The 26764-nt window shown below is 35.7% G+C and overlaps 3 protein-coding genes and 1 pseudogene across 3 annotated transcripts in view; 2 read left to right on the forward strand and 2 right to left on the reverse strand.

Moving 5' to 3' along the window:
- LOC127946427 (serine/threonine-protein kinase Sgk3-like) overlaps positions 1-8305 on the forward strand; it is an 11833-nt gene extending 3528 nt beyond the window's left edge. Inside the window, exons 3-17 of the mRNA XM_052542996.1 lie at positions 1-21; positions 542-614; positions 1813-1888; positions 2217-2292; positions 2657-2706; positions 2862-2919; positions 3230-3313; positions 3417-3548; positions 4290-4402; positions 4884-4920; positions 5278-5364; positions 6141-6236; positions 6329-6484; positions 6664-6753; positions 7310-8305. The exon at positions 1-21 is cut by the window's left edge and continues 63 nt beyond it. Coding sequence (XP_052398956.1) covers positions 1-21; positions 542-614; positions 1813-1888; positions 2217-2292; positions 2657-2706; positions 2862-2919; positions 3230-3313; positions 3417-3548; positions 4290-4402; positions 4884-4920; positions 5278-5364; positions 6141-6236; positions 6329-6484; positions 6664-6753; positions 7310-7480 — 1320 coding nt within the window. The 3' untranslated portion in view covers positions 7481-8305. The remainder of the gene's footprint in view (positions 22-541; positions 615-1812; positions 1889-2216; positions 2293-2656; positions 2707-2861; positions 2920-3229; positions 3314-3416; positions 3549-4289; positions 4403-4883; positions 4921-5277; positions 5365-6140; positions 6237-6328; positions 6485-6663; positions 6754-7309) is intronic.
- A 473-nt stretch (positions 8306-8778) lies between these two features.
- On the forward strand, positions 8779-13768 carry mcmdc2 (minichromosome maintenance domain containing 2). Its single transcript, XM_052542410.1, has 13 exons — positions 8779-8785; positions 9113-9243; positions 9602-9731; positions 9805-9927; positions 10123-10224; positions 10729-10857; positions 10948-11182; positions 11263-11468; positions 11575-11741; positions 12306-12485; positions 12826-12968; positions 13256-13365; positions 13583-13768. Exons 1-13 carry the CDS (start codon positions 8779-8781, stop codon positions 13735-13737), a joined length of 1818 nt encoding a protein of 605 aa, XP_052398370.1. The 3' UTR covers positions 13738-13768.
- Positions 13769-17886: 4118 nt separating this feature from the next.
- LOC127946612 (transcription factor 24-like) lies at positions 17887-19687 on the reverse strand. Its single transcript, XM_052543308.1, has 3 exons — positions 19414-19687; positions 18618-19066; positions 17887-18390 (listed from the first exon to the last, which is right to left on the reverse strand). Exons 2-3 carry the CDS (start codon positions 19023-19025, stop codon positions 18289-18291), a joined length of 510 nt encoding a protein of 169 aa, XP_052399268.1. The 5' UTR covers positions 19026-19066; positions 19414-19687; the 3' UTR covers positions 17887-18288.
- Positions 19688-20857: 1170 nt separating this feature from the next.
- Positions 20858-26272, reverse strand: LOC127946102 (protein phosphatase 1 regulatory subunit 42-like; annotated as a pseudogene).
- Between the last annotated feature and the right edge of the window lie 492 nt (positions 26273-26764).

A 26764-nucleotide genomic window follows, 5' to 3' on the forward strand; every position in this document is an offset into this window, starting at 1 on the left:
TTTGACAAACTGTACAACACAGTAAGTAAACTGAAAGATTCCCGAACTGAGCTATTTTTAAGTAACATAGATTTTTAGTTTGGAACTTGTTTCTAATGAAATATTCACATATGACCAAGTAATGTAAAATATAAAACTGATGATCCTTTTGGAATGTAAAAATCTATTTTAATATATTTAAAAAAAGAAATGTATTCCTGTGATGGGAAAGCTGAATTTTCAGAAGCCATTACTCTAGTTTTCAGTGTCACATGATCTTTTCCTAACATGCCGATTTGCTGCTAAAGAAAGATTTCTTATTATTATCATAGTTAAAACTTGTAACTTTGAACTATTGGACACTTTTTACAGGATTATTTGATGAATAGAAAGCTCAAAAGTTCCAAAGGTCAACATTCATTTGAAATAAAAAAAAAAATTGTAAAATAATAAATGTCTTTAATGTAACTTTTGAATAATGTAATGCAGAAATAAATGGATTCACTTCTTTAAATTAAAATTTCTTGTTCTGTTTTTTTAATTGTAATGTGTCTTTCCACAGTTAAAAAAACAGTTTCCTACTCTGAATTTGAAGATTCCTGCTAAGAGAATATTTGGAGACAACTTTGACCCAGGTATTTTACAGTTCCTTATTTTCTCATGAAATAAAATGCATAATGTTCAGAGCCCACTGGTTAACTTGTCATCTCGTGCACATACATTAGTGACTTTGCTTCCTGTAGCTTAACAGAAATCATGTGTATTTACTAAATTAGGTTATCCAACAGTGTTCAATACAGAAAATCAACCATGCTAAATCCGCCTGCCCCGACCCTAAATCTTTGTCTTTTGTTTAATCTCATGTTATGCTCTCAGACAATGTGGCAGCACAATCGAGTACATAAATAACAGAATGTGAATGCACACCCAAGAACCAATTGTATTTAGCTCATGTGTGACCAATTATGTGGCCAGTATGTGGTCAGGATCTTTTTCATGGAGAAACCATGCGTCTGACCATTGAAAGCACATAAAGAATTTGTGAACGTTGTAAATCGGTAAGATTCTCTCCCTCTCTGATTTTCCCTCTTCCCCTCATTATTTCTGGATAATTGCTGTCTCACTCGACAATAGCAATCTAATTATTTGGTGCACATTTTTACAATAGTGCCCCATGCTTCACTGAGAGACTGAGGCTTATGTTTTTGATAAGTGACTGATAAATTAGTTATTTCCAGTAAGAGGTGATGGTTATCTTGAGTAGTTCTCAAAAATGGCTCTTAGAAGTGTTCTGGTCATGGGCAACATGATATATCAGACATATCAGATGCTAACATAACCCCTTTGACTGAACCCCAATCATACTCTCCTGTATTTTGGCATAAATGTCACTTTCTGAAAGTATGGAAATCATGCAATTGCCAGTTTGAAAGGTTGCTTGACATCTGCAAAAACCCTGAGAAAAACTGTTTAAAAAAAAAAAAAAGCACCCAGGCTACATCAAATATGGTTTCACTTGCAATGAGTGTAAACATGGTTTGTGTTTACCACAAAGTGTTCAGTGCAGTTTATTAATGTCTACCAAAAGCATGAAACCAAAGTTCAAGAGGCATTTTGTAACAAACACTGTACATGATCTTATCAGCCTGTTTTGTGGTAATATTTTTTGAGGGCTATGCAGTTCATAATATTAATACATTAGTACATGCATTAAAAATGTAGTGTGGCCTTACTATTTGATGAATATAATATCAGTTGAAATCACTACTATGCACATTTTCATAATATTTTTCTTAAGCTAATTTGTACCTATATATTTGGTATAATTCTTAGAGTTCATAAAACACAGGAGAGCGGGGTTACATGAGTTCATTCAGAAGATTTTGTCCCATCCACAGCTCTGCAGCCAGTGAGTATATCCGTTTTCTTAACCACTCACAGTGTCAGTGCATCTAAATGTATGTCAAATTTGAGTGGGCTTTACAATGGAAACGTGCCAAAACCAGCCACAACCGGTTACTCTCTGAACTTTGAGTGCAAAGCTGGTCCGATTATATCTTGTGAACCGGTGCCAAATCAAAAAATGCTTCTTTCTGATTCTCTGTGAAATTTGCTATGGTTACAGTTCTTGTTATAGAGAGCTGTTGATGTTAGCTCATATTCCTCCTCACAGCTGTGGCTTTGTATCTCGCCTCAGTCAGACCTCTAACATGTGAATGTTCATTTCAAATGCACAGTCCCGATGTCAAAGACTTTCTGCAGATGGACCAATCTAAAAACTTCTCTGATGCCTCAGAGGATGAAGATGATAAGGTTGGTATATGTACTAATATTATGTTTTTAATTTAACACATTAAATTGTCTTCATACTTTTCTTTTTGTCTTGCTTGTTGTCCGTATTTACATGCATTAAATGCTGTATAGTTAGATTTTAAGCATTTATAACATGCAATAAATGTATGGAATTATCTTTTTTTTATTTTTTGGGAAAATCCTTTCTAAGGACCCAAGATGCAAAATAACTTGTCCTGTAAATTATTATGCATCTTTTATTTCTGTTTTTCTGTTTATGATTATATTTTTGTACCGTCCAGACTAATAAACTCTAAATAAATAAATTAGTGTTTTACTACTGCTTTTAAACGAGTCTTACCTAATTTTGTCACATTCCTTACAGAGTACCTCTACCTCTAGAAATATAAACCTAGGGCCATCTGGAAATCCACAGTAAGTGTTTTATAAGTATTTCAAATAGTTTATTGCTTTTGTATAGTGACAGATATTGTATTCATGTCATAATTTGGATGCAAAACATCCAACTGGTAGAACTGAATGGTGCATATGCTTTAATTTTTGCCTTAATCACTGTGTTTTTTCAATAGTGCTAAGCCCACTGACTTTGACTTTCTTAGAGTCATAGGAAAGGGAAGCTTTGGGAAGGTGAGCTTTCTTTTAAAATATAATGCCTAATGATGAAACTTACCTGAAATTTGGGACCTAAGTTTGTCAGAGAAAGTGGGTCAATCCCTTGTGGTAACATTATGAATAGGTTACTGAAAGTCTCTGAGACTTAATTTTCTCTGTTTTCTTTGCTGTATGGTTAGCTGTAGTGTTTGTTTCTGATCCACGGACTCTCCATTTAGGAAGTGAAACTTTCTCAGTTTTGAAATCAGAGCTTTTTTATGTCCATGGACAGCCCTATTGGAAGGTGAAACTGTAGCTAACCCACCGTGTTCTCTACCACACAAAGGTTCTTCTTGCAAAGAGGAAACGGGATGGGAAGTATTACGCCATTAAAGTCTTACAAAAAAAGGTCATTTTAAAAAGGAGAGAGGTAATGATTTTCTTTGTTTTAATACCTAAACCTTTCTTTATGCTTGCTTTATGGTCTTTGACATTTGATTAATGAATTCCTTTTAATTGTTTTTCCATGCCAGCAAAAGCACATTATGGCTGAGCGTAATGTGTTGCTAAAAAATGTTAAACACCCCTTCCTGGTTGGACTGCACTATTCCTTTCAGACAACAGACAAGTTATACTTTGTCCTGGATTTTGTCAATGGTGGAGAAGTGAGTATTTGTGGTTGAGAAGCTCAAGGCTGACGTCTGACTTATTACATCTCAAAAGCCACTGTTATAAATCAATATGTTATGAATACAGCTATAGCTGATGGTGACATTGTATGTCTTAAAGGGACAGTTTACCCAAAAATGAAAATTCTGGCATCGTTCACTCATCCTCATTTTATTTCAAACCTATATGACTACTACCCTTTTTTTTGTGGAACGCAGAAGTAAGATATTTTGATTTTTTTTTTTAACTGTTTTAATGCGTACAATGAAAATCAGTGGGGTTCTCATTGACTTACATGTTGTATTCCTTCGAAGATATAAAGTCATACAGGTTTTAACAGACATAAGGGTGAGTAAATGATGACAGAATGTTATTATTATTTTTTTGTTTTTTTAACTATCCCTTTAACAAGGAAATGCAGGGGACTGTCATGTGGCATGTGCATGAGATCATAAAAAAAAGAAGTGCATGACTGTTGCTAATGTTTGGTCCTTTAATTGGCATTTAGCATGGTTCCTATTCTCATGCTTAATTCTATCACTGGACTTCCTCTTTTTTAGCTAAAAGTCTGCTGATGATATTTTAAATGTCAGCTAATGAAACATTACACCAATAATTACTAGCTAGTGAGGCAGGCTACAAAATAGCCATGATAAACCATGATGTAATGGGTAACCTGTCAGTTTTTTGCATTTATTCAGTGAATGTTAAAATTGTTGATTTTCTTTCAATCACAGCTTTTCTTTCACCTCCAAAAAGAGCGGACCTTTCCTGAACCCAGAGCGAAGTTTTACATCTCTGAGATGGCAAGTGCTCTGGGTTATTTGCACTCTCTTAACATTGTTTACAGGTAAATGCAGCTTTACTACACGATCACTTGTCTATAAATACACAGGTTTGGTGATTCTTGGATGATGTTTAGCTGTTAAAGTCTGTGAGAATTCCCAGAGGCAGAGGAATGTTTAACAGACATATTCTACACCTCCTCTCTCTTATGGTTTTCCCAGTTGCTATCCAGAACGTTTTTGAGAAATTTTGATTGGTGAACTGGCTTAACTGTTGTCATTTAAAATTACACTCACGTATGAAATGGCCATCATGAGATCATAGTTTGCATTCATAGGGTGTGACCCTATATGACAGCAAGGAATTGCTCTTCATATGAATTAAATACATTATGAATAGTCTGTCTTATCATATTATAATAGCTATAATTCATTGTTATGATTTTTCTGTGCAAAGGTCTGTGTAGTGTTTTTTTTTACTTGAATTGTTCCTGACTGGAAACATATGACAAAATGTCAACAAGTTAAGTGTTCTTGTGTTCCCAGGGATTTGAAACCAGAAAATATCCTGCTGGACTCTCAAGTAAGTCATCTTTTTTCCACACTTTTATCATTGCCAGAGCGTATAGCAGATCAACGTTTAAAGAGAGTTCCAGGGGAAACAGAGTAGTCTACCCTCGCTGTGAAGTATAACAAACTGTTCTGATTTCCCGAGACGAGGTGTACAAAGTGTAGCTTTGGCCAGCCAAATGAAATATTGCAATGAAACTGAAGACTTCAAGTTTTACTTGTGCATTTCCTATCGAATCTGATGAAACCGTGAGGTTACAAGGCTCTGGCAAATATTCCAGTCAGACAAAAGACTCTTTGGCTCTGTGTAGAATAGGCTTTTTGTGTGGCTTCCTGAAAATGTTCCTGTTGGCATCTTTTGTCTGTTAAGGGACATATAGTCTTGACTGACTTTGGACTGTGTAAGGAGGGCATCTCCCAAGCAGACACAACGACCACATTTTGTGGGACACCTGAGGTATTACAAACACAAATACAATGGATGAATGATGCTTTCATGACAGTTCGAACGTTTGGAGTCAGTAGGATGTTTTTAATAGGAAATAAATACTATTATTCAGGAAGGACACATTAAATTGGTCGTTAAATAGATTTTTTAATGTTAGAAAAATACTTTTTTATTTGACAAATTATGTTCTTTTGTTCTCTTTCAAATATTCTATGAACAAATGTATCAGTTTCCACAAAAATAATAAACAGCACAACTGTTTTCAACTTGAATAATAATAAATGATTCATGATCACCGAATCAGCATATTAGTATGATTTCGGAAAGATCATGTGACACTGAAGACTGGAGTTATGGTTGCTGAAAATGTAGATTTGCAACCATTGGAATAAATTACATTTTAAAATATATTTAAATAGAAACGGTTATTTAAAATTGTAATAATATTTCACAATACTAGAAACATATTTTTTATCAAATAAATGCAGCCCTGGTGAACATAAGACTTCTTTCAAAAACACAAAATCTTACCAACCCCAAACTTTTGTGTATTGCATGTTTTCGATTTTATGTCTGAAAAGTGTTAAACACATTACTGTGTAATTTTATACTAAGTATATTCTTTTAATTAGTTGTTGAATTTAAAAGTAACTACTTACCACGATTCTTCTTATTAAATTGTTAACGATTTACTCTCCTTGATTAACCTATTTACATTTTCAGAAAATTAACTGCAAATAACAATCATTTTAACATAACATTGCTGTCTCTTGTTGTCACAATAGTATCTAGCTCCAGAGGTACTCAGGAAACAACCCTATGATAACACTGTGGACTGGTGGTGTCTGGGTTCTGTGCTGTATGAAATGCTTTATGGCCTGGTAAGTTATAAATAAACCATAAATGTGGATAGTTGTGTCTGAAAATGTAGGCAATGAAGCTTAAATCTTGTTTTAACATTATACGCCAACAGCCTCCATTCTACAGCAGGGACACACATGAGATGTATGACAACATTCTTCACAAGGATCTTACCATGCGCCCCGGGGCATCCACAGCTGCCTGGTCCATCCTTCTGGCCTTGCTAGAGAAAGACCACACCAGGAGGCTTGGCTACAGAGATGACTTTGTGAGCTGTTTAGTACTGATATATCACCCCCTGGTGGATGACTTTGTTAAATAGTTCAATAGCATCTCAATAGGATTTCTCAGTTTCCTATAATATATTACATTCAACCAGGCAATGCTGAATTTAAAATTTCTTGGAATATTAAAAAGGCCTTATGTGTTATGTCCCATTTTTTGCAGAATGAAGTCAAAGGACATGATTTCTTCTTATCTATTAACTGGGATGACCTTGAACAGAAAAAGCTCCCTCCTCCATTCAACCCTAGTGTGGTAAGACTTAGTTCAACCAAAAATGAAAAGCTCCTGAAATTGTACTCATCCTCAGGCTATTTGTGCTGTAAAATGTAGCATTACATCACTTGCTCACCAATGAATCCTAAGAATGAGTGCCATTAGAGAGTCCAAAAAGCGAATAAAAAATATTGCAGTAATCTAAAAATAATCCACACGTCTCCAGTCCATCAATTAGTGTCTTGTGATATGAAAAGCTGTGTTTTTGTAATAAATAAATCTATCATTAAGACCTTTTTAACTTCAAACCTAAAAATCTATCTATAGTCTATCCAGAATATTGCAATCTTCAGTGTAAAAGTTGTCTTTTCTGAATCAAGAGACTCTCATTCTGACGGCACCCATTCACTGCTTAGGATCCATTGATGAGAAAGTGATGTAATGTTAAATTTCTCTCTTCTTGGATAGCCAAATAAGTAAATTTTCAGCAAATTTTCATTTTTAGGTGAACTATACCTTTAACAACGTAAGTTTCAAAACAATACTGTATGCATAAATGTATTAAAACCTTCAACTCTTTAATATTGTCTTGCAGGAATCCCAGTATGACATCTCAAACTTTGATCCCGAGTTCACGGAGGAAACCGTGCCAAACTCTGTGTGCTATTCTTCAGGGCAGTCAATCATCAACGCTAGTGTTATGGAAGCTGATGAGGCCTTCCTGGGATTTTCTTACGCTCCGCCATCAGAAGATTCTTTCCTCTAAGAGTGACGCTGCTAATGGCGATCCACAGAGAGCTGAATGAAACGTCTGTGATCGCTCTCTCTGATGAAAGGGAAGAATTTGCAGAGTACGATGTCGTGATCAGAGGGTGGACCTTTGTGTTTCTTAACAGAAGCAGTGCATTAACCTGTTATTCATGCAGGGTGTTTCAAACTTTATTTTTCTGTATAAATAACATTATATTTTGTGTAACCTTGAACGCCTTCCCTAAGAGTTTAGCTCAGGAGCTGAAGTACTGATGCTTTTTCTTTTTCGTAAGATTTCTTTTCAAGGGCTGATGATATTTGTAAACAAAATATCTACTTTGACACATTCCTTGTTTTGCCCCAACTCCTACACTTGATTGCTTTAATACTGTGCTGTATATGACCAATTATGTTCTTGTAGTTTAGACTCTTATTAGAAATTTGCTATGAAAAAAATTTTTTTGTTATAATGTCAACGCAAGCAATTTTAAAAAAAAAATGCTGATTGACAAATTAATATATATATTCAATTTATAATGTTTACTATGTATGCTAGTTAGAAAATAGGCAGAACTTTTAAGCTGTTTTGAAATCAAAATGAATGTTGATAACCCTGTAAGGGTTGGGGTCATCATCAGCCATAGTAGTGTAAATTGAACATTTGTGGCTATTTTCAACTTAGATTTTAATGAGTTAATAGCACTTAAATAGTGACAACGACCATATAATAAACCACTGTTTCATTACCCATCGTTTAATTATGAGATGAGACACCACAGTGCCTACTGACTTATTATGACCTTTAAATGATGTACTGTACAAATAAACACCCTTTCTTGAATTACTTGGCTGTCGTGTGATTCCTCTCATTTGCATAAACTTGCATGTGTTATGGGTCAAAGCTTTGTGCCCATATAATTTGATACTGTGTTTAAATACGTGTGGTTCCTTACCAAACGCATTTATAATGCAAAGCCTTAAAATGTTTGCTCATCTAGGACAAATCTTATTTGCATATATTCAGAGACAATTTATAAAGGACTTTGATATATATTATATTGAGCACGCGGTTCCCGCCTAACTATTCAGCTTCACTTTTCGGAAACAAGTTTTTCCTTTTCTAAATAAAGTGTATTTAAATTTATGTCGAGGGTTACCTAGACTTGTTGAATACTGCACCGCCTTAAAAATGTTTGTTTATAGGTTTTAGATGCCTTGTACAAGGTTGCGCGTGATGCATCTCATTTGCATATATTACATTGAGCACGAGCTTCCCGCCGAGCTTCAGAGCCAACGGCGGTGCATTTCAGCGATATGGATGGTCTGCTTTCCCTAAAAGAAGCTATAATTATTTATTTAGACAGAAGTGGTGGGTTAAGTAAACTCATTGAAGACTGTAAAATCTATGAAGGTATGTTTATGATGTTGGATGCCTTATTAGTTAATTAGTTCGTTACTTCTATATTTAAATACGTAACGTTACCTCAGTGAACAGGAGCCCTTGAGTATTACGTTACATGACACGTCCGGCGTCCACATCTGGTTTTTATCTAAACTTTTAAGTTGATTCTAACATTCAAATGAAAATAACAAGAACACATATCTCCATGACTGTTTACACAATGAAAAAGGGAAACATGTCTTTCAGGTGCACAGCAGACAGAGGCCGTGTATCGGTTCAGTTTTGATGTCAATCCCTCAGATGTGCTTGAACTGAACGCCACACTGGGAGACTGTATACTGCACGACCCTGTGAAAGCCATTTCACTCTTTCAGTCAGTGAGTTTCACAAATAAAAATAAAAGGACCCAACTTAAGGTTTTCTTTTGGTTGAAATGTGTGAAAATACCATATATATTTCATTGTGCTTAACATATTTACATAAAATCTGTATTTAAACAGTGGTTATTTTTCAGGTTTGTTATCTGTCTATAAAAACACTGTCACTTATTGACCACATAGAAACAGAAAACCAGGTAAGGGGCAACCTAATTAAATGCAGATTTCACTTTTTTCATGTGTGAGAATATATTTGAATATCTATCTATCTATCTATTTATATTCTGTATAGGTTAATGTTGTTTTAAAACCAACCCACTTGCCACCTTTTCCCAACTATTGTTTGGCTCTCTCTGAGTTTCCCCGTGGGTATGGTCCAATGAGACCCTTGGCTTTGGAGGGCCTTGTAATTGCCATGACACGTGTCACCAAATACACACAAGGAGCCAGATTTCTCTGCTCAGAAGAGAAATGCCCTTGTTCTAGAGGTAGGTAATGTTATTAACTTTATGGGTTATTTTTGTAATTGTTGTCCTACATGATTTGTCAATTTGTCCAAAGGGTTTCATCATATCAGAGTTCATGCACCAGGTGCCACAGAGTCTGCCACGGTTAGGAGTGATTTTACCTGCTTTCTCTGCTCTTCTCCGCTGAGAGAGGATGTGAAGTCCCGGGTTTTAGGGGGTGAGACAACATTAATTAAAAAAACTATTGTTTATACACTGCCATTCAAAATCAGAGTCATATGATTTTTTTTTTTTATTATAAATGGATACTTTTATTTGGCAAGGAATAAATGCAGCGATCAAAAGTGACATTAACAGCATTTATAATGTTGCAAAATATTTATATTTCAAAAAATTATTTTTTAATCCACAGATAAACAGCTAGTTGAGCTCATTCATGTGAGAGCAGTGGATGTTTTAGGAGTTCATGATGCTGATTCCTTAAGATATCAATCTGTCACACTTTTTCTAAGAGGTAAATGCTTGTTGGATCTTAAAATACCCCTTTTTATTCATCATGCTATTGCAAATAATCTTTTTAGCTATCCATTAGGAATTAATACAGTTAGTGTGTGAATCATCATGCCTAATTAACCTGGTTTTCATAATGTTGAAGCAAAGCTCTCAAATAAATAAACTGCTGAAACCCATCCACGCACAGTATTCAGTATCCTGTCTCCTTCAATAATATTTTTCAGTTAGCCAACTGGAGAGACCACAGACTCTCTGGATGGTATTAGCATATTGTGTTGACCTATTATTAGTCTGGAATTCAATACGTCAGGCTCCAGTTACTGAACATATATGTTAATGAATGTAAGGTACACTCATTAGTTGCTACAACCCATAGTGGAATCCTTGTCTAAAAGAGCCTGCAGTGTTTCTCTTGGCAGTTGTGTTGGTGGTGAACATGTTTCTCAAATAATAAGTGAAGACCAGCTCTCAGCTGGCATTGTTTTGTTTCTCTTAATGTAATTAGATGAACTGTGTAACTCCATGAGAATCGGCCATCTGTACCGAGTTGTGGGGATTCCAGCTCATGTACACCAGTGGCCCAATGTAACCTGGAGCGTAGAGGCTTGCAGCATTCAACCATGGACCCCCAAATGTAAAGTCTTGTTTTGACTTTGATGGTATGAATATAACCATACATATTCACAGAATGTCAAAGTCATTTGCTCCTGACTGCTGCTCACAGGCCCCTGTCTGGTTAGCAACAACTTCCAGAAACTTCAGACAGCCTCGGCCTGTTCCCCGTGGAGATTTGCTGCCATTGTAGCCAACTCATTTGGTTCCCCGGTGGTCCCACCTGGACTTTACAACACATTAAAACTGGGGCTTCTTCTTAGCCTAGTGCAAACTGAAGATAATCCAGACTCTCCCAACCACCTGGATGTGCTTGCTCTTACCAGTGACACTCTAATCATTGACAGGTCTGGGTTTTTCAAATGCACATCTCTTTTGATAATAACCTTCAAAATATTATGCATATTATGTGCATATTCATTCACAGGTTGATGAGATATAGCCTGCCTTTAGCCTCGCGTGGCATTCATCATGCGCTAACAGGAGAGCTGTTGGCATCTCTATCTAGAGATGAACATGGAGCTGGTACCGCCAACATCCATGCAGGTTCAGCTTTGCTGGCATCTGGAGGTGTCTGTCTGTTGGGAGATCTCACCTGCTACAAGAAAGACAAGATGGACATGCTTCAGTCTGGTGCCGATTGTTTAAATTATTTCTATCACAGATGAAGACACAAGATAGAATTCATTGTGCATGCATTTTAAGCAATCAAGCAAAGCAAACCTATTTTTCCCCTCAGCTCTCGAAAGCAGAACCGTGTCTGTTTTCATTCCTGGCAAGAAATATGGTGATGATATGGACCAGCACCTCTCCTTCCCAGTCCAGTGCAACTTTTGGGCCCTAGCTGATGCTACTTCCCCCTCCAAGAGGACAGCCAGATGTGATAATGTGGTGCTGGGTTCTGTGGTGGGTTCATATCTTATTCATAGTCAAATGGAGCTTTTCCTCAGAAAACAAGATAGGAATTTTATAAGCAGTAAATACACACCACAGGAATGATCAGATGTAGAAGGAATGCAGCTCTGCTTCCCAGATGACCCCACCTCTTTCTGTATTTGGGAACAGGAACCAGAGACAATGCCATCTATTTTAGGGGAGTTCCTCATTGTGCTTATTTGTGTCAGCAACCAAATCCCAGTTTTAAATGAATCCTTGAGATTTAAATTAAAATAACAAGAACCCATATCTTCATGACTGTTTACACACTGAAAAAGGGAAACATGTCTTTCAGGTGCCCAGCAGAGCAGACAGAGGCCGTTTATCAGTTCACTTTTGATGTAAATCCCTCAGATGTGCTTGAACTGAATGCACACAGTGGTTATTCGTGTCAGCAACTGAATCCCAGTTACTCCAAATCGTTTAAACAATGACTTAGTGTTATTTTATAGTACTGCATCAGTGCTTCTGTATAGAAGTCATGGTTTCGCAGAATCTGCTTATCTTACAGTGATTCCAATTATATAAATGCAGGAAATGGGCTCAGTTCCTCTTCAGCTTGCTGAATCGTTTGGACTCATAGTCCAGTGTAGAGAGACAAGCAGCAATCATCCACTCCTGTCTATGACACTGCATACACTGAGACAGGCCATGTCCCCAGAAGAGCCCCTATATCCAGCATGTATGCAGTTTACCACACAAGACTATAAAGAGGTCAGTCAATGCACACTTCAGATCAAAAGTTAATTTAGTAAAATTATTCTGATAGGCATTCTAATTTAGGATCCTCTGAAGGATCAAGGGACAACTCTTTTAAATGGTAATATTTAACAAAATACATTTTACTGTATTTTAAAATAAATAAACCACCTTCTTGAAAAGACTTATAGAAACAAAAGCTTTATTCCAAACTTTTTACCAGTAGTGTTCAATAAACTGTAATTAGACTGTTATTTTAGTAGTTTGATTCATTTAAAGAGAAGTAACTTACATAATGTGGTTAGTCTCAGTTACATAAAAAGTATTTTTTCCAAACTTGAGTATTTTCTCCCAGCTACTGGCTCATGCAAGGGAACTAAAGGTGGACCTGAGTCCTGAGGCTGAAAGAATGATCCACAGCTATTACTTGGCCAGTCGTAGAGTTCGCTCTGACTCGGCCCAGAGATCCACTGTCTCAGTCACTTCTGTCAAACTGCTGTAAGTTATACAAACCAACATGCTGACAGCTACACAGGACTACTTTTCTTTGCATAGCACTGCCTTATACCACTAGATGGAGCAGTTATATACACAATACAGCACTTCCAGTTTCCAAAGGACTGAGAGCAAATTTTGTTTAACAATTTACAATACCACGTCAGTTTATATAGAGATGCACATAAGTCTTTAAGACTATATTCAGCTAAAACAGCAAACAACTGGTAGCAAATAAAAAAAAATAATAACTTTCAAACACAAATGACATTGTTTATTGGTTCTGGCAGGATTACTTTGGCCCAGGCTCATGCTAAACTCAGTTTAAGAACACAAGTTCTGGAGGAAGATGCAGTAATTGCAGTTCTGCTGTGCGAAAGTTCAGTCACCCTAAAACATGGTTAGTTCCCCAAAATGATTTCCTTCTCGAGTCTGACCCATATGAATACACAATTAAAAAGGTTTCACTGAGAATTTATTTTTAATTTTATGTTCATTTGATCATAACCCATTTACCTTTTAGCACTTCAATGCTAGTTTATAGTTAGGATCAAGCTGCTGTTACAATGAGTACACGATAGAGTTTGGGAATGAGAACATTTGTCTTGGGAATGCAGGAGCCTCTGCGCTTGTTTTTCCACCCGATGCAGTGTTTCCTTGTGCTCTCCGTGACCTGGACTCCTTGCACCAGAGGGACCTCATGTTGGAAGAATCCCACAAGCACATCTTGCATTTTGTGCAAACCTACGCAACCTGCACAGTTGAGGAATAAATTAAGGTATTACACACAGGAAAAACAACAATTCATAAAAAAAAAAAAAAAAAAAAACAACACATACCAGACTTCATTTATCTGCACCTCTCTGGTCACCCTTTTTCCCCCTAGTGGTAATCTTTGGACCTAGTGGGAAGTAAATCGGGGCAAATTTAATGCTAGTGAAATCTTAAATGGGGTACCAAGTAATCAACTGTGTGGCTGCTTCAGATAGTCACAGTGTCAACAACCCAAGCTGGTCTGATGGGTAAACGGCAAAAATGCGACATTCATCATGGCAACAAGCATAGGGTGACCAAATGTGCCATTTTCCCTGGACACATCCTGGCCAGGATTTCTATATTGCCTAAAATATCCAGGTTTGGTTTTTGTTTCCTGTTTTTATACTTCATGAAGGAACATTGTACGTAATCGACCAATCGTTGTGCGTGAGATGGTGGGATCTATAGAGAACGTCAAAGCCATGCAAATGTGTGTAAATATTAGTGTTCGACTTGAAGCAGCACTGAGCGTAGCGATTGGTGTATGACAAAGAACCGTGAGAGCAATTCAAAAGCACACAAAACCATCTGCTCTCTAGAGCGCTCATAAAAAGGTACTTAGACATAAAAAATTGGTCTGCACAGCATAAACAATGCCGAAATGTGCATATTTTAGGCAATATAGAAATCCTGGCAAAATGGAACATTTTGTCACTCTAAACAAGCATTCATTTTGCCTCCAAACCACACAATTAGCACTTAAAACATTACATGGCCGAACTGCTAAAACATTTGGAATTATCATTTAAAGCTATTACAACGTATAACCCCCCAAAATACCTCTCTTCATCTGCAACTCTCAGGTTTCACAAGTGGCAATCCTTGAGCCTGTAAGGAAAAAGGTTGGACAAACTTAAACGCTGACGAAAATCTCCAAAAGGGTACTGGGTATTCAATTGTGCAGTTGCTTCAGATAGTCAGTGTCAGCAAACCAATTTGGTCTGATGGGTAAACGGCAAAAATGTGACTCATCATAGCAACAAGCATTTTCCCTAAAATATACTTAGCACTTAAAGGGGTCCTATGACGTTGTTAAAATAACATTGTTTATTTGGTGTAATGCAATGTGTTTGTGGTGTAAAAACATTTTCCACATGAACAAGTTTTAACTTTTATAAAGAATCTCTCTTGGTTTGAGACTTTAGTCTTTGCAACTATAGGGATCTAATATATGCGCAAACAGCTTGTAACACTCTAAAGAGAAAGGAAAACTTGATGCATCACATGACCCCTTATTAAAAAAAAAAAATTCTTATTTTGAAAACCTCATATTTAAAGCATTTACAATAAGTACACATTAAATTACCATTTATTCATCTGCACTTCCCATGTCACCCTTTTCCAGTGGCGATCCCTGGACCTGGTGTGAGGGTGAAGAAAAAAAAAAAAAAAAAAAAAGTTACATTTAATGCTGGCGAAATCTCAACCAGGTTACTGGGTAATCAAATGTGCAGTTGCTTCAGATAGTCAGTGTCAGCATTCCAATTTGGTTTGATGGGTAAACGGCAAAAATGTGATCATCATGGCAACATGGATTTATCAAAACCACACAATTAATCACTTAAGGAAATAAAATAGCTAAATTTTGACATTACAAACTAGCATTTAAAGTATTTTAGTTACCGGTCTTCATCTGCACTTCTCAGGGCACCCTTTTTCTAGTGGTAATCCTTAGATCTAGTGGGAAAAATAGAATGAATTTAATGCTGTCAAAATCTCAAAAAGGCTACTGGATAGTCGACTGTGCTGTTGCTTCAGACAGTCAGTGTCAGCAACCCAATTTGGTATGATGGGTAAACGGCAAAAGTGACATTCATCATAGCAACAAACATTAAATGCATTAACATTTATAATACATTAAAATTACCTTTTTTAATTCATCTGTACTTCATGTTATCCATTTCCAGTGCCAAATGCCACGATCTCTTCCAGTGGCTGCAGCCATCTTCATCTGGCTCCTTTGTGATTCAACAACAAAAAAAAAGGACAGATTTAAATTTATAATTTAAGCTTCAAGCTCTGCTCTGAAGGTAAAATCTTCCAAGAAAAGGAACAAAACAGAACACCCTAAAAAGACCATCAAAACCAATGTTGTGTTTCAGCGATTGATTTTCTGCTTCAAATAAGCCCTGCTGAGGGAACAGCCAGTAAATGAAAAACTCAAAGATGACTGATGAACTAGAGGTCAAAAGGCACATGTAACACAGCTTGAGAGTAGACCCTCCCACAGCAGCACAAAGGCATGGGCAGCTCTAGTTCAAATCAAGGTCAGGACCTTTATCAAGACCACAGCACCTCCAGTGAGTCAAAGCCCTGATTACCCAATCCAGGTCACAGAAGGCCATCCCAAAACTAACCAGGCCACACAGGGGACAGCAGACCTATGTTGGACAGAGCACAGTCCTGCCGACAGCAAAACAAATGGCAAAGGAGCAATTTATCACCAGATCTAGGACACTCACCTGCCAAAATGATTTATAACGATCCTCATGGGATACTTAAATCCTTTTTTTAAGGATGGGTCATGATTACAACAGGTCTTTTAAGTCTGGATTTTAAAATATTGATCATACGCTCCCAGAAGGAATTTAATACATCTGTAACGTTATCCACTTTGGGTTCAAAATTAAGAGTAACTCGAGGTCTCTTCACCACATAACTAAAAATAAAGAAAGATAAATCTACACTCCAAATTAAGACGAGTGTTTCTAATTATTTCCTAAACCCCACATAGACAATCCAACTTTTATGAATCATTCTATTTCGAAAAGGAGAACCTGAATGTAAATTTACTGGGACATTTCTTCCTCATCCGGTTAACTTTACGTCAATGCAAGGATTCTCATTATGCAACTCATGTGATATAGAGCGTCTCGTTCCTAAAGATTCAGGATAAAGCTTGGGATTGATAAAATGGGAATGCTTCAGATTCCAGTAAATAAAGTAGAATTGTTCTTCTACGAAACGATGTAGCAAGTAATTATTTTATAAATTATTCTCGCGCGTGCTGACCCACCACGTGGCAAAGCCAGGAAGAAAAAACCTCTACCCGAGCCTTTAACCTCATGAACAGTTCTACCAAAATCTTCAATTATACTTTCACTTATGTTAAAATGCATCAAGACAATAATTAATCGAAGTACATTTACCTCAAGTTATGCTGCAACGTGTAAAATATGTGACCAGCTCCTTTCCTGCTCTTGGGGAGAAAGGATGTAACGCATGCGTACTTCGCGTTTTAAAGGGGAACTTCCTAGAAAGACCAGCACATGCGTGTTGAGGTTTACTGAAGTCGACCGGAAGTGCTTAAATATTGCGTACGTTCATCACGCGTTTATATTTAAAGCACTACCAAGAGTAATTATTTTTTTATATTTAGAGCGCTCCCAACAGTTTTCAATTAATGAAAAACCTTATGATATTACAAAACTTAAACGTCTAAAAAAGCCTAAACCGTGCATTTAATAATCATATTCAATAGTTTGTCTCTTTCATGCATATTCAATTCAAAGTAAACATTAGAGTAAACAGAGAGACAATTAAATAAATAGATAAAGACGATCCATTTAATAACATATTTAGATAAATAGTAGCCTTTGCTCCGGTTTATAAATTTTAAATCTAAGGCCTAACTTTTAAACCTCTTTAGAGGGTTTAAATATGCTTTACAGACTTATTCAGTACTTGCCACAGACTTTCAGTGACTCCATTATTAAGAGTTTTAAAGGTTTATAAATGCAAATTCACAGCATGCTGCCATCACATGTGATATATTAGAACTGTAAATGAAGACAATAATTTATTAAAATATTACAATATAAAAAATGTTCAGTGTAGGCTATGTAAAATAGGCCTATTTTAAACCAAGGTATAATTATAATGTTTGTGTTGGGAACACATAGAAAACCTATTGCACATTGTGAAGGCGTTATATTAGAAAAACATCGACAATAATAACATTAATAATAAACTTGAGATCAGTGTAATTTTTAAGAACGATTTTATTTACTATTCCACATGTGCTATTCACATGAAAAGGAGGAAAGAGCCAAGGGAGGAGAAAAGGTGACGATGATGCTATTGTTGCGATTCTGTCAGACCACTTCACATGACGAATGTTTAGATTATTCACACATGCATTTAGTGCAAATGTAACAGAAAGTGCACAGCCGACAGTTCAAGCATAACTGAACCCAAAACACGGAATTTCAGATAAAGTACAAGTACAGAACTGCAGAAACAGAAATAAACCCACGGATAAAAATAACACATTGTTTAATATTTTAATCTTATTTACATATTTGAAATCATTTGTTTATATTAATATGCACAATACTCAGTTGTCATATGGCACAATAATGATAATACTTTCAATGAATCTGGTTCACTTGCCGCGTAAAACAACTTTGTTAAATTTTACAGACTGCAACAAAATTACTAAAACGACAACTCTATTTTTATTCTTCATTTTTTATCATTACCTCCAAAAGTCTTATGTGCAAATGATCTATGTTTGAGAGGATGACGAAGATGCCTCTTGATTTTCATTTGAGTTATCCAGGAACTGGCCAGTGGCACCGACATATAATCTGGAACGCATTGGCCATTTCTGAAAGACAAAAGCGATAAATAGAAACACTTAATCATCTGTTTTAAAAAATCAATTGTCATGCGTAAAGTGGATATTTTCAAGCAGACTAAACATTAACCTTGAAGTCTCCTATTCAAAACTTTTAAGAGTGAATGTTTTAAATTAATGCAAATTTATAAATTCTCAAATTTGCAATATTTTCGGGTTTACAGTTCTATTTCATGCTAAAATATAACTCGACTTACTTTCACAGGGTGTAAGTAGCCATCCCCCTTAAGTGAGTTCAAAGCTTCAGTTTGTTTTGTGTTGTCCTCTTCCATCCCTTCCTCTTGCAAGGTTCTTGTTAAATGCGCTATGTATGTGGTTGCCAATATCAAGACGTCGAGTTTGGAGAGTTTGGTGTCCGGGGGCACCGACGGCAATGTTCTCTGTAGCTCGAGGAAAGCGTGCCTGAGCGTCTGCACGCGAGTCCTTTCGCGCGCTGCGTTGGTTGCCGCGGGTCTTCCTCTGCCACCGAGGACACTAGACGGGACCACCCTGGAGCGGGACAGGGCCTCTGCGCGCCGGCTGTCCGCTGAGAGCGTGTCAGGACTGGGGCTCGAGTTAGGGCTTGATGCGGGACTGTCATCCCTAACTGTCACAATGCCATCCATATAGATCGACTGTCTTCCAACCACTGAAATCACTTCTTAACCTGATGGTTAAAACAGTAAATAATAAATAAAAAAAATACAGACACACACTTAAATAGCAAAGATGCACTTTTATTAAAATATCTGAGAATAATATGTCAAAAATAGGTTTAAGCCTATGCACTCATCAAAACCTTTGTAAAAACATTTTTCCTCAAGTGAGCCAAAAATCTCATGGCCAATATGAGTCATAATGTCAAAACAATAAATAGCCATATTAGACGCCTGCAGTGTTTATGATTGTCAATAAATCATTTCAGCCAAGAACATGCTTTTTTTTTGTTTTAACACAACCATTTAGAACTATAAGTTGCATTGTAATGAAAAGTTATTAAAATGTAAAACATACCTGTATTATTGTTAAAAGTGTTGTCTTAAAAACACATCAAGGCATGAAAAGCTCCAGAGCTCAGCAAAAATCCTGTTTAATAGTCCCTTTCGTTGTAAAAAAAAAAATATATAAGGTGCATTTATGTCCGCGCACACGCAGCTTCCTCACCTGAATGACTGCGTAAAGTCTCCTGAGCCTCTAATTTATCGGGGAACACAAAGAGCTGACAAGTGTTTCACTCCGGTGCAATTAATCAAAAGCCTTTAAAACTCTGTCAGCTCGAGCCGTTCTATACTATTTTCCCTTCCCGTCGGTCTGTAGGAGGGCACAGTCCATTTTCCGACGCCAGAGGCAGCATTTGTTGGTCCATCCAGAGTTGCTTTGCAAACCACAGCTTCTGAATATTATATTAAATCGTGTTTATTCAAGAAATAAATACTTTATTCCTATTAATTTGCTTTGTTTGATGAAAACTGATGTGGTTTGTGAGACTCAAGCATTCAACAATAAAATCATTTTCAAGCTGCCGAACAGATCAGATCAACTGCACGTTGCTCTCGACAATTGAACTCTTCTTTAACATTTTAAAAGGGATACTGATATTATAATTTGAGCAGCAGACATCAGCTTCATTGCCTGGGACAAAGTAAATAAATAAACTCTGAACACTGCAATCAACTGGCATGCTTGAGGAAATTCTTGTGAGACTCCTAAATTAATCACTGTTTTCCGCAAACGGAGATGTGGGAGAATTAATGAACGGAATTATTCATAACATGTATAATAAACATTGTTTTTGTAAGGATGAAGTAACAGTATTGCCCCCAGGCCAATAATTATGAAGCAGAGCAAATGAGGTTGAGTAAGCTTCTCTGTCTAATTACTCTACATCTTTCAGAGGTTATACCCTGGTAGATATTCACTCAAATATGCAGGAATTGCATTCATGCATTACTGTACTCAGCACGTATGTCTAAACATTATTATTAAATCAGTTCAATAATTCATATTAATTTACCGTTTCAGTCTAGAACGCAGTGTCCATGATGTTGATAATCTTTCTGGAAAATGTGCAATTGAAATGAAGTCTAATAAAAAAAAAAAAAAAAAAAAAAACGTTAACGACTTTTATTTATTATTATTATTATTTAAATGTTTAGTTAGTAAATTAATGCTTTAAATAAGATCATTTCATTAGCTAAATTAAAGCATGATGCAGCGAGTTTGGAGCGTTAATTTCTTTAAATACTCCATACTTGAACAGAGAAATAAAATAAATATGAAAAAATATATAAAAACATGAAAAATAAACAAAACAATCAAAATGTATGTTTGCTGACGTAATTAACAAATAACTAAAAAGCATCACCAAACTTAAAAAAAAAAATTTGAAACTAGATGTAGTCTGCATTTTCACAGGCATTTTCATTGACACCTAAAATCTCGATTTGAGATTTTGCTCCTACCTGTAAATGGAAAAAAAATAATCTATTAAATATTTGTATTATATTTAATGAATATTATTACCTAATGTATCTTTATATCCTAAGGAATAATGTGCAAAATATTATGTTATTTAAAAATACTCTTCAACATGTAGTACATTTATTAAAAACAAACACACAGACAAATAGTTAATAAAGTTCTGAATTTCTTTTAAAACAGAATATGAAAATGCAAAGTAGTCAGTGTAAAAGAGAGTATACATTGAGAAGCTATTCACATTTTTATTCAGTAGTTTCAGATTTTCAGAGTCTGTCAGTCCTCAGTGGAAAATGTATCCCTCTTGACCTGTGAACACACCAAAACAGTCATAAATTAAATTAAATAAATTAAATTAAATGCCATAAATTACCACACAAATACCCCATATTATTTCTTGACTTTCATGCTTTTGTGTTTTGTATTAATAGAAAAAAAAAAGAGCCAAGAACACCATAAAATGCTGGCACACATCGTTTAAAATATGCATCTGTAAATTATTACAAAAAAATCAGTCAATTACTGGACTTCTGTAATAACATAGTAAACAGCTAACTGGGGTTTTAAACAACTGTCATTGAGCATTATCATTCCTGTTACTCACACATTAGTATACTCATGCGCAATACAGTTTTTTCTTAAAAGTACAGAAACATTCAGTTCATATTTATTGGAATTACATCATGCAGAAATGATTTGTTTTCAGAGGCTACACACTGATAAATCAACTGAAATGATAGCTACAGAATTAACAAGTTTAGGATGTCAGACATCAAAGGGGTATGATTTGTGCAGTGCAACTGTAGATGATGTCACATTACACAGCGCAGCATAGAACTATGGTTAACCTCAGGCCAGTTCTAAAGGAGAAAGCTGTTTATTTGCATGAGTGGGAAAATAAGAGTCCTACAACTTAACAAATAGCAGGCATTTATCTAGCATCTCTGAGGCAACCTGCAACTTTACTCTGATAGCATTTATCTCAGAATTTATTTCCTTTTTTAAATATGAAATGAGTTGTAAGTATTTGATAAAATAATATTAATAATAATATAAAATAGCATATTAAATTATAAATACAAATTTTAATTAGTCTAAGATTATATAAAGGATAAGGGAGTCTTGTTAACAGCACAGTAGATATTGTGATTGTTCATACCTTTTTTCTCTGCTGTCTCCTTGTACTCGAAATTTAACGCCGGGCTTCCCATATTCTGACGGCTCAGAGCGCTGCTGCGTTCATGGGCAAAGGGATGAAGGGGGCCCATGCGAAAATCAGCTACAGCAAAACATGGGTTAGTCACATATTGTCATATTGACATATTGTCATAGAACTTACACAAGGGATATGTAAGGCTTACTTAATACATGGTGATGATATACAATGGCAGAATGCAGAAATGTGTTAACAGACAGAAAATCTTGAAGATACTTCAAATGACTGGAAAATTAGAGAACAAAATGAAAGTGTCACTGCAATGTACTCAGCACAGAAATTCAGTAAATGAAATAACAGTGACATAGGGGCACTTTTTTCATAGCATGTAAAGTCATATACTTAACTTATTTAACATTTAATTTAAGTCTATATAATTCATTAGTGTAAATAATTGTAAATAAAGAAAATTGTAAAATATTGCAGCAAATATTCATACTTGTAAGTGGATTTGTGATAGGTTCTTTGATGTCTTTTCCATCATCTAATTTGTTCTTTGCGGTTTTTTTTCTCAAGCTTCCAGTTGATTAGAAACTGCCTAGACAGCTCATTTATTTGTTTTCCATCAAGATCTTCTAAACATCAAGAAAAACATACAGTTTCCGTGCATTTCACTCAATAATTTTATCAAATTCATAAACACTGTACAAAAATAACTTTTAATAAAATAACTGTAATTAAAATGTTAAATATAATTAAGTTGTTATTAAAGATGATAAATACAAAAATACATACAATACAATTAAAAATATAGAAACAAAATAAATTACAAGATTTTTAAAAATTACATAATGAAGGACAAAAAGATCATTCAGAGTTATTCAGTTATTCATAGATTGTTTTTGTTTTTTTTTACCATAAATAATAACATTTTAATGACTCTATGATTTTTATATATGATTTATATATAAATATATATTACACATTCTTAAATATGTACATGTATGTGTGTGTATTTGTATTAAAATACACAGTACACACATTCATTTTTTTAAACACAAACTTTTATTTTGGATGCGAATAATCGCAGTTAATCTATTTGACAGCCCGACTCCATAGTCCATAGCTGGCAGTTATTAGTCTGTCTATGTATTTAGGTTTGTGACACACAGGATTTCTATTCAGATCCAGTAGCCGCAGTTGAGCCCATTGGCTGAACATTGTCTCTAATTGCTGAAAGCATAAATAAAGGCAATACATTTTAGGTAATATTTATTAGACAGAGTAAAGGATAGTAGCATCTTCTCCAAATTTTCCAAAAAAGCTGCTGAATGCTGGAAAACCCCTGGAACATTAAATAAATTTTGCATATTTAATAGATGTGCAAGGCTAAAAATGATCACGGCATCCTATTTAAGACAAAGAGGCCACGAGCATATAAAAAAATAATAATAATAAAATTAAAAAAACACTTCAGAGGGCAAAAAGTATAAACAAAACATCAGCTTGTTTTAATAAATACTGTCACTTGGACTGCGAGACTAACAAGTTCCCCTGGGCAGTAGTCCTCAAGCATGTTGCCTGCAGTGTATGTTTATCTAAGAACATTAATCCAGGCTGGAAATATGAATACTCTCTGGACACGCTCTGATTGTTCATTGCCTTCCTGTCTCAACTAAAGTGCTTCCACTTTTCAGTCCGCGTGCAATCAGCTCTAGCGGGATCCCAGAGAGCCGTGGGTCTCAGGCTTTGATAAATGATGGTGTCAGGTCTGTCACTCTGAGGGCTTGGCTGGGAACTGCCCAGCGCCAAATTGCCCTCCAAAGCACGGGAGTGCTGAATGCAGTCCTGACTGGGATCTTTCAAGCCCCACACTGGGTTAATGATGGCCAGTTATGAACCTGTATTTGACCAGCGCTTCGATCCCTATCAGCACTGTCTGGTCGTGTGCCTCTAACAGCCTCTGCAGTACCCATTTGTCACCCGGCTGACGGCCTGTCATAATCTATTTTAAAAATCCATAATGCTTCCTCTGGAATTGGACCAAACTGAGTAAGGAAGGAATTGATCCTTTGGGTGCTGTCGCCACTGAATCAATAGTGGCAAAGGGGTTGTATAAATTAAAGGAGATATCTGCTAAACATGAAAGCTTCCTCTGACACATGGATCACTATTATCGGTGGCAGTTGCTGAGAGGATTGCCTTTTGAGCTGTAAGACAAAGTTACCAAGCTGCTTTTCTACAGTGGTGTTCGGAAAGTGGTCCTTAACCAATTTTTTTTTGTCATTAAATGTGTGATATCAATAGACTGAAATCACTTTTCCAGAAAAGGTTACTTTTCAGCTTAAGTTTCTCTAAATGTTTGGCTCAAATGGGTTTTTAACACAAGACTGAAGTTATAAGGGGCACTCAGTGTATTTCAGAGGAAAATCCGTTGACTAAGGAAGGAGGAAAACTTGTGCTTGTTTAAATTGTCAGCAGAAGCTGTCCCTAGAGACCGGCCCGCTGATTTGTTGAATAATTCTGACCCTGTGCAAGTCTGGAGACAGCTGGAAGGATTTGTAGGATTAGGTTTTTGCACTGCTCTCCCCGTATCATTACATAACATACAACTTTGTCATATCTAAACAGAACAAAAAAATTTTTTTTTTCACTCAGAAGCTCATATTTACCTGTATGTCCTGTAGCTGGTTATCAGTAGCATAAAGATAGGTCAGTTTTCTGAGAGGGGCCAAGTCCCATATTTCATCAGTGTTATTTTTGCTGATATTTAAAATGCACAGAGTTTCCTGAAATAATTCAAATACAATATTAATATAATGAATAATTAACTTTAAATTGAAAACCAGTCCCACTTCTGGTGAGCCAATGCAATTTCACTGTGTTAGTAAAAGGAGAGCATTTAGGAATCTTTTGGCAGGGGAAAAATTGGGTGCACTTACTTGTAATTTCATTAATTATCAAAATAAACAAAATTCCCAACTTTTGGTTTGTTTTCCCATAGCCTTGGCAGTAAACATTCCCTGTTGATTTATCAGACAAGGAGGCAGCCACAGAGACCTCTTTTACCCTCATCAAATTTTGCACAGAACTGCTTTGATACACATCTTGGTCCATGAGTCCTACGTCTCTCACCTGATTCTGACAGCAAACTCACAGGACACAGTGCTATATCAATCTATATATAAAGTGCACTAGATTATAGATACCATGAAACACCCACTGTAAGGCTTTTCACTGAGGTGAATGTTAAAGCAATGAGCTACTCACAGAGAGTCTAGATACGGAACGGGGGTCAAAGACCAGCTTTTCTCCACGGGTCAGATTCTGACCTTCCACATGCAGCTACTTCAGGCTTTTCATCTAATCTGTCCACCACAGTGATGCTGTTTCCTCCCAAGAACCTCAAATATAGAAACATTAGTAGTTAACGCTAACACTCATGGCCATTTAGTAGTGCTGTATGTATATTTTCAATAGAAAACATTAATGTCACAGTTCAAATTTCAGTGCAAGCAGGAATGTGTTAATATGCATGTATTTTCATACTTACAATTTGGAAAGGTTATGCAGAGAAGAGAGGTTCTTTATGCAAGATATATTGTTATTTTGCATGTATAATTGTGTAAGGTTTGAGGCAAACCCAAAGTTGCAGATTTGTGATATTTGGTTGTCATATAGGTACAGGACTGTGAGGTTTCTGCACATTGATAGATCATCCTACAAGTTAAAAAGGGCAACATATTTAGTAAAGAAACTGTTCAAAATTTGGAATCAATAATTTTTATATTTTATGTTTTTAAAAGAAGTCATATGCTCACCAAGGCTGCATTTATTTGATCAAAATACAGTAATAAATAAATTACAATTTAAAATAACTTTTTTTCTGTATATATTTGGAAATGTAATTTATTCCTGTGAGAGTAAAGCTAAATTTTCAGCAGTGACACATTGCTTCAGAAATCTTTCTAATATGCTGATTCAGTGCTCAAGAAAAAATCCTATTAATATTAATGTTATAAACAGTTGTGGTGCTTAATTAATATTTTGACTAATTCTATATATATATATATATATATATATATATATATATATATATATACACACAATGTCCTTTATACTTTTATTTGAGAAGTTGAGATGGGTCAGTTTCTTCAGATACTGCAGAAGAGATTCACTTCCGCAGGTTTTTGAGTAATTGCTGGATTTTGCAATCAGATGCACTGTTAGATGGACCATAATGACTCAGTGTGCAAAAATATCACAGGATATATTTCTCTTCTGCAGCACAGCATGTCAAGAGAGGAGGGAGATTTATGAGAAAGCCAAAAACACTAAAAACAATGCAATAACTTATGATCAAATACAGCACTGACCTCTAAATACATTTCTATATAGATTTAAATAAGGGTTAAAACACTCTTTAGAGGGGATTTAAAGGTATAATTGATGTGGTTATCATTATTTTTTTGATGATATCTACTTTAGAAACAGCATAGTCAATTGACCCTTAAACCTTTGTCAAAATACATTATTTTTGAATAGAGGGAATGAGGCCAAAGGTGAAATAGACATGTGACCTGACCTAAGACTATCATAAAGTGAGATTATCATAAATTAAGATTGACCCTGCACATCTGCATGCTGTATTATATAAAAATAATTATATAAAGCCAGACCTACAGTAACAAGACCTCATTGAAAAAGGACAATATTTTACTCTGTATGCTG

The sequence above is a fragment of the Carassius gibelio genome, chromosome A24 (genome assembly GCF_023724105.1).
Source record: "Carassius gibelio isolate Cgi1373 ecotype wild population from Czech Republic chromosome A24, carGib1.2-hapl.c, whole genome shotgun sequence".
Taxonomy (NCBI): domain Eukaryota; kingdom Metazoa; phylum Chordata; class Actinopteri; order Cypriniformes; family Cyprinidae; genus Carassius; species Carassius gibelio.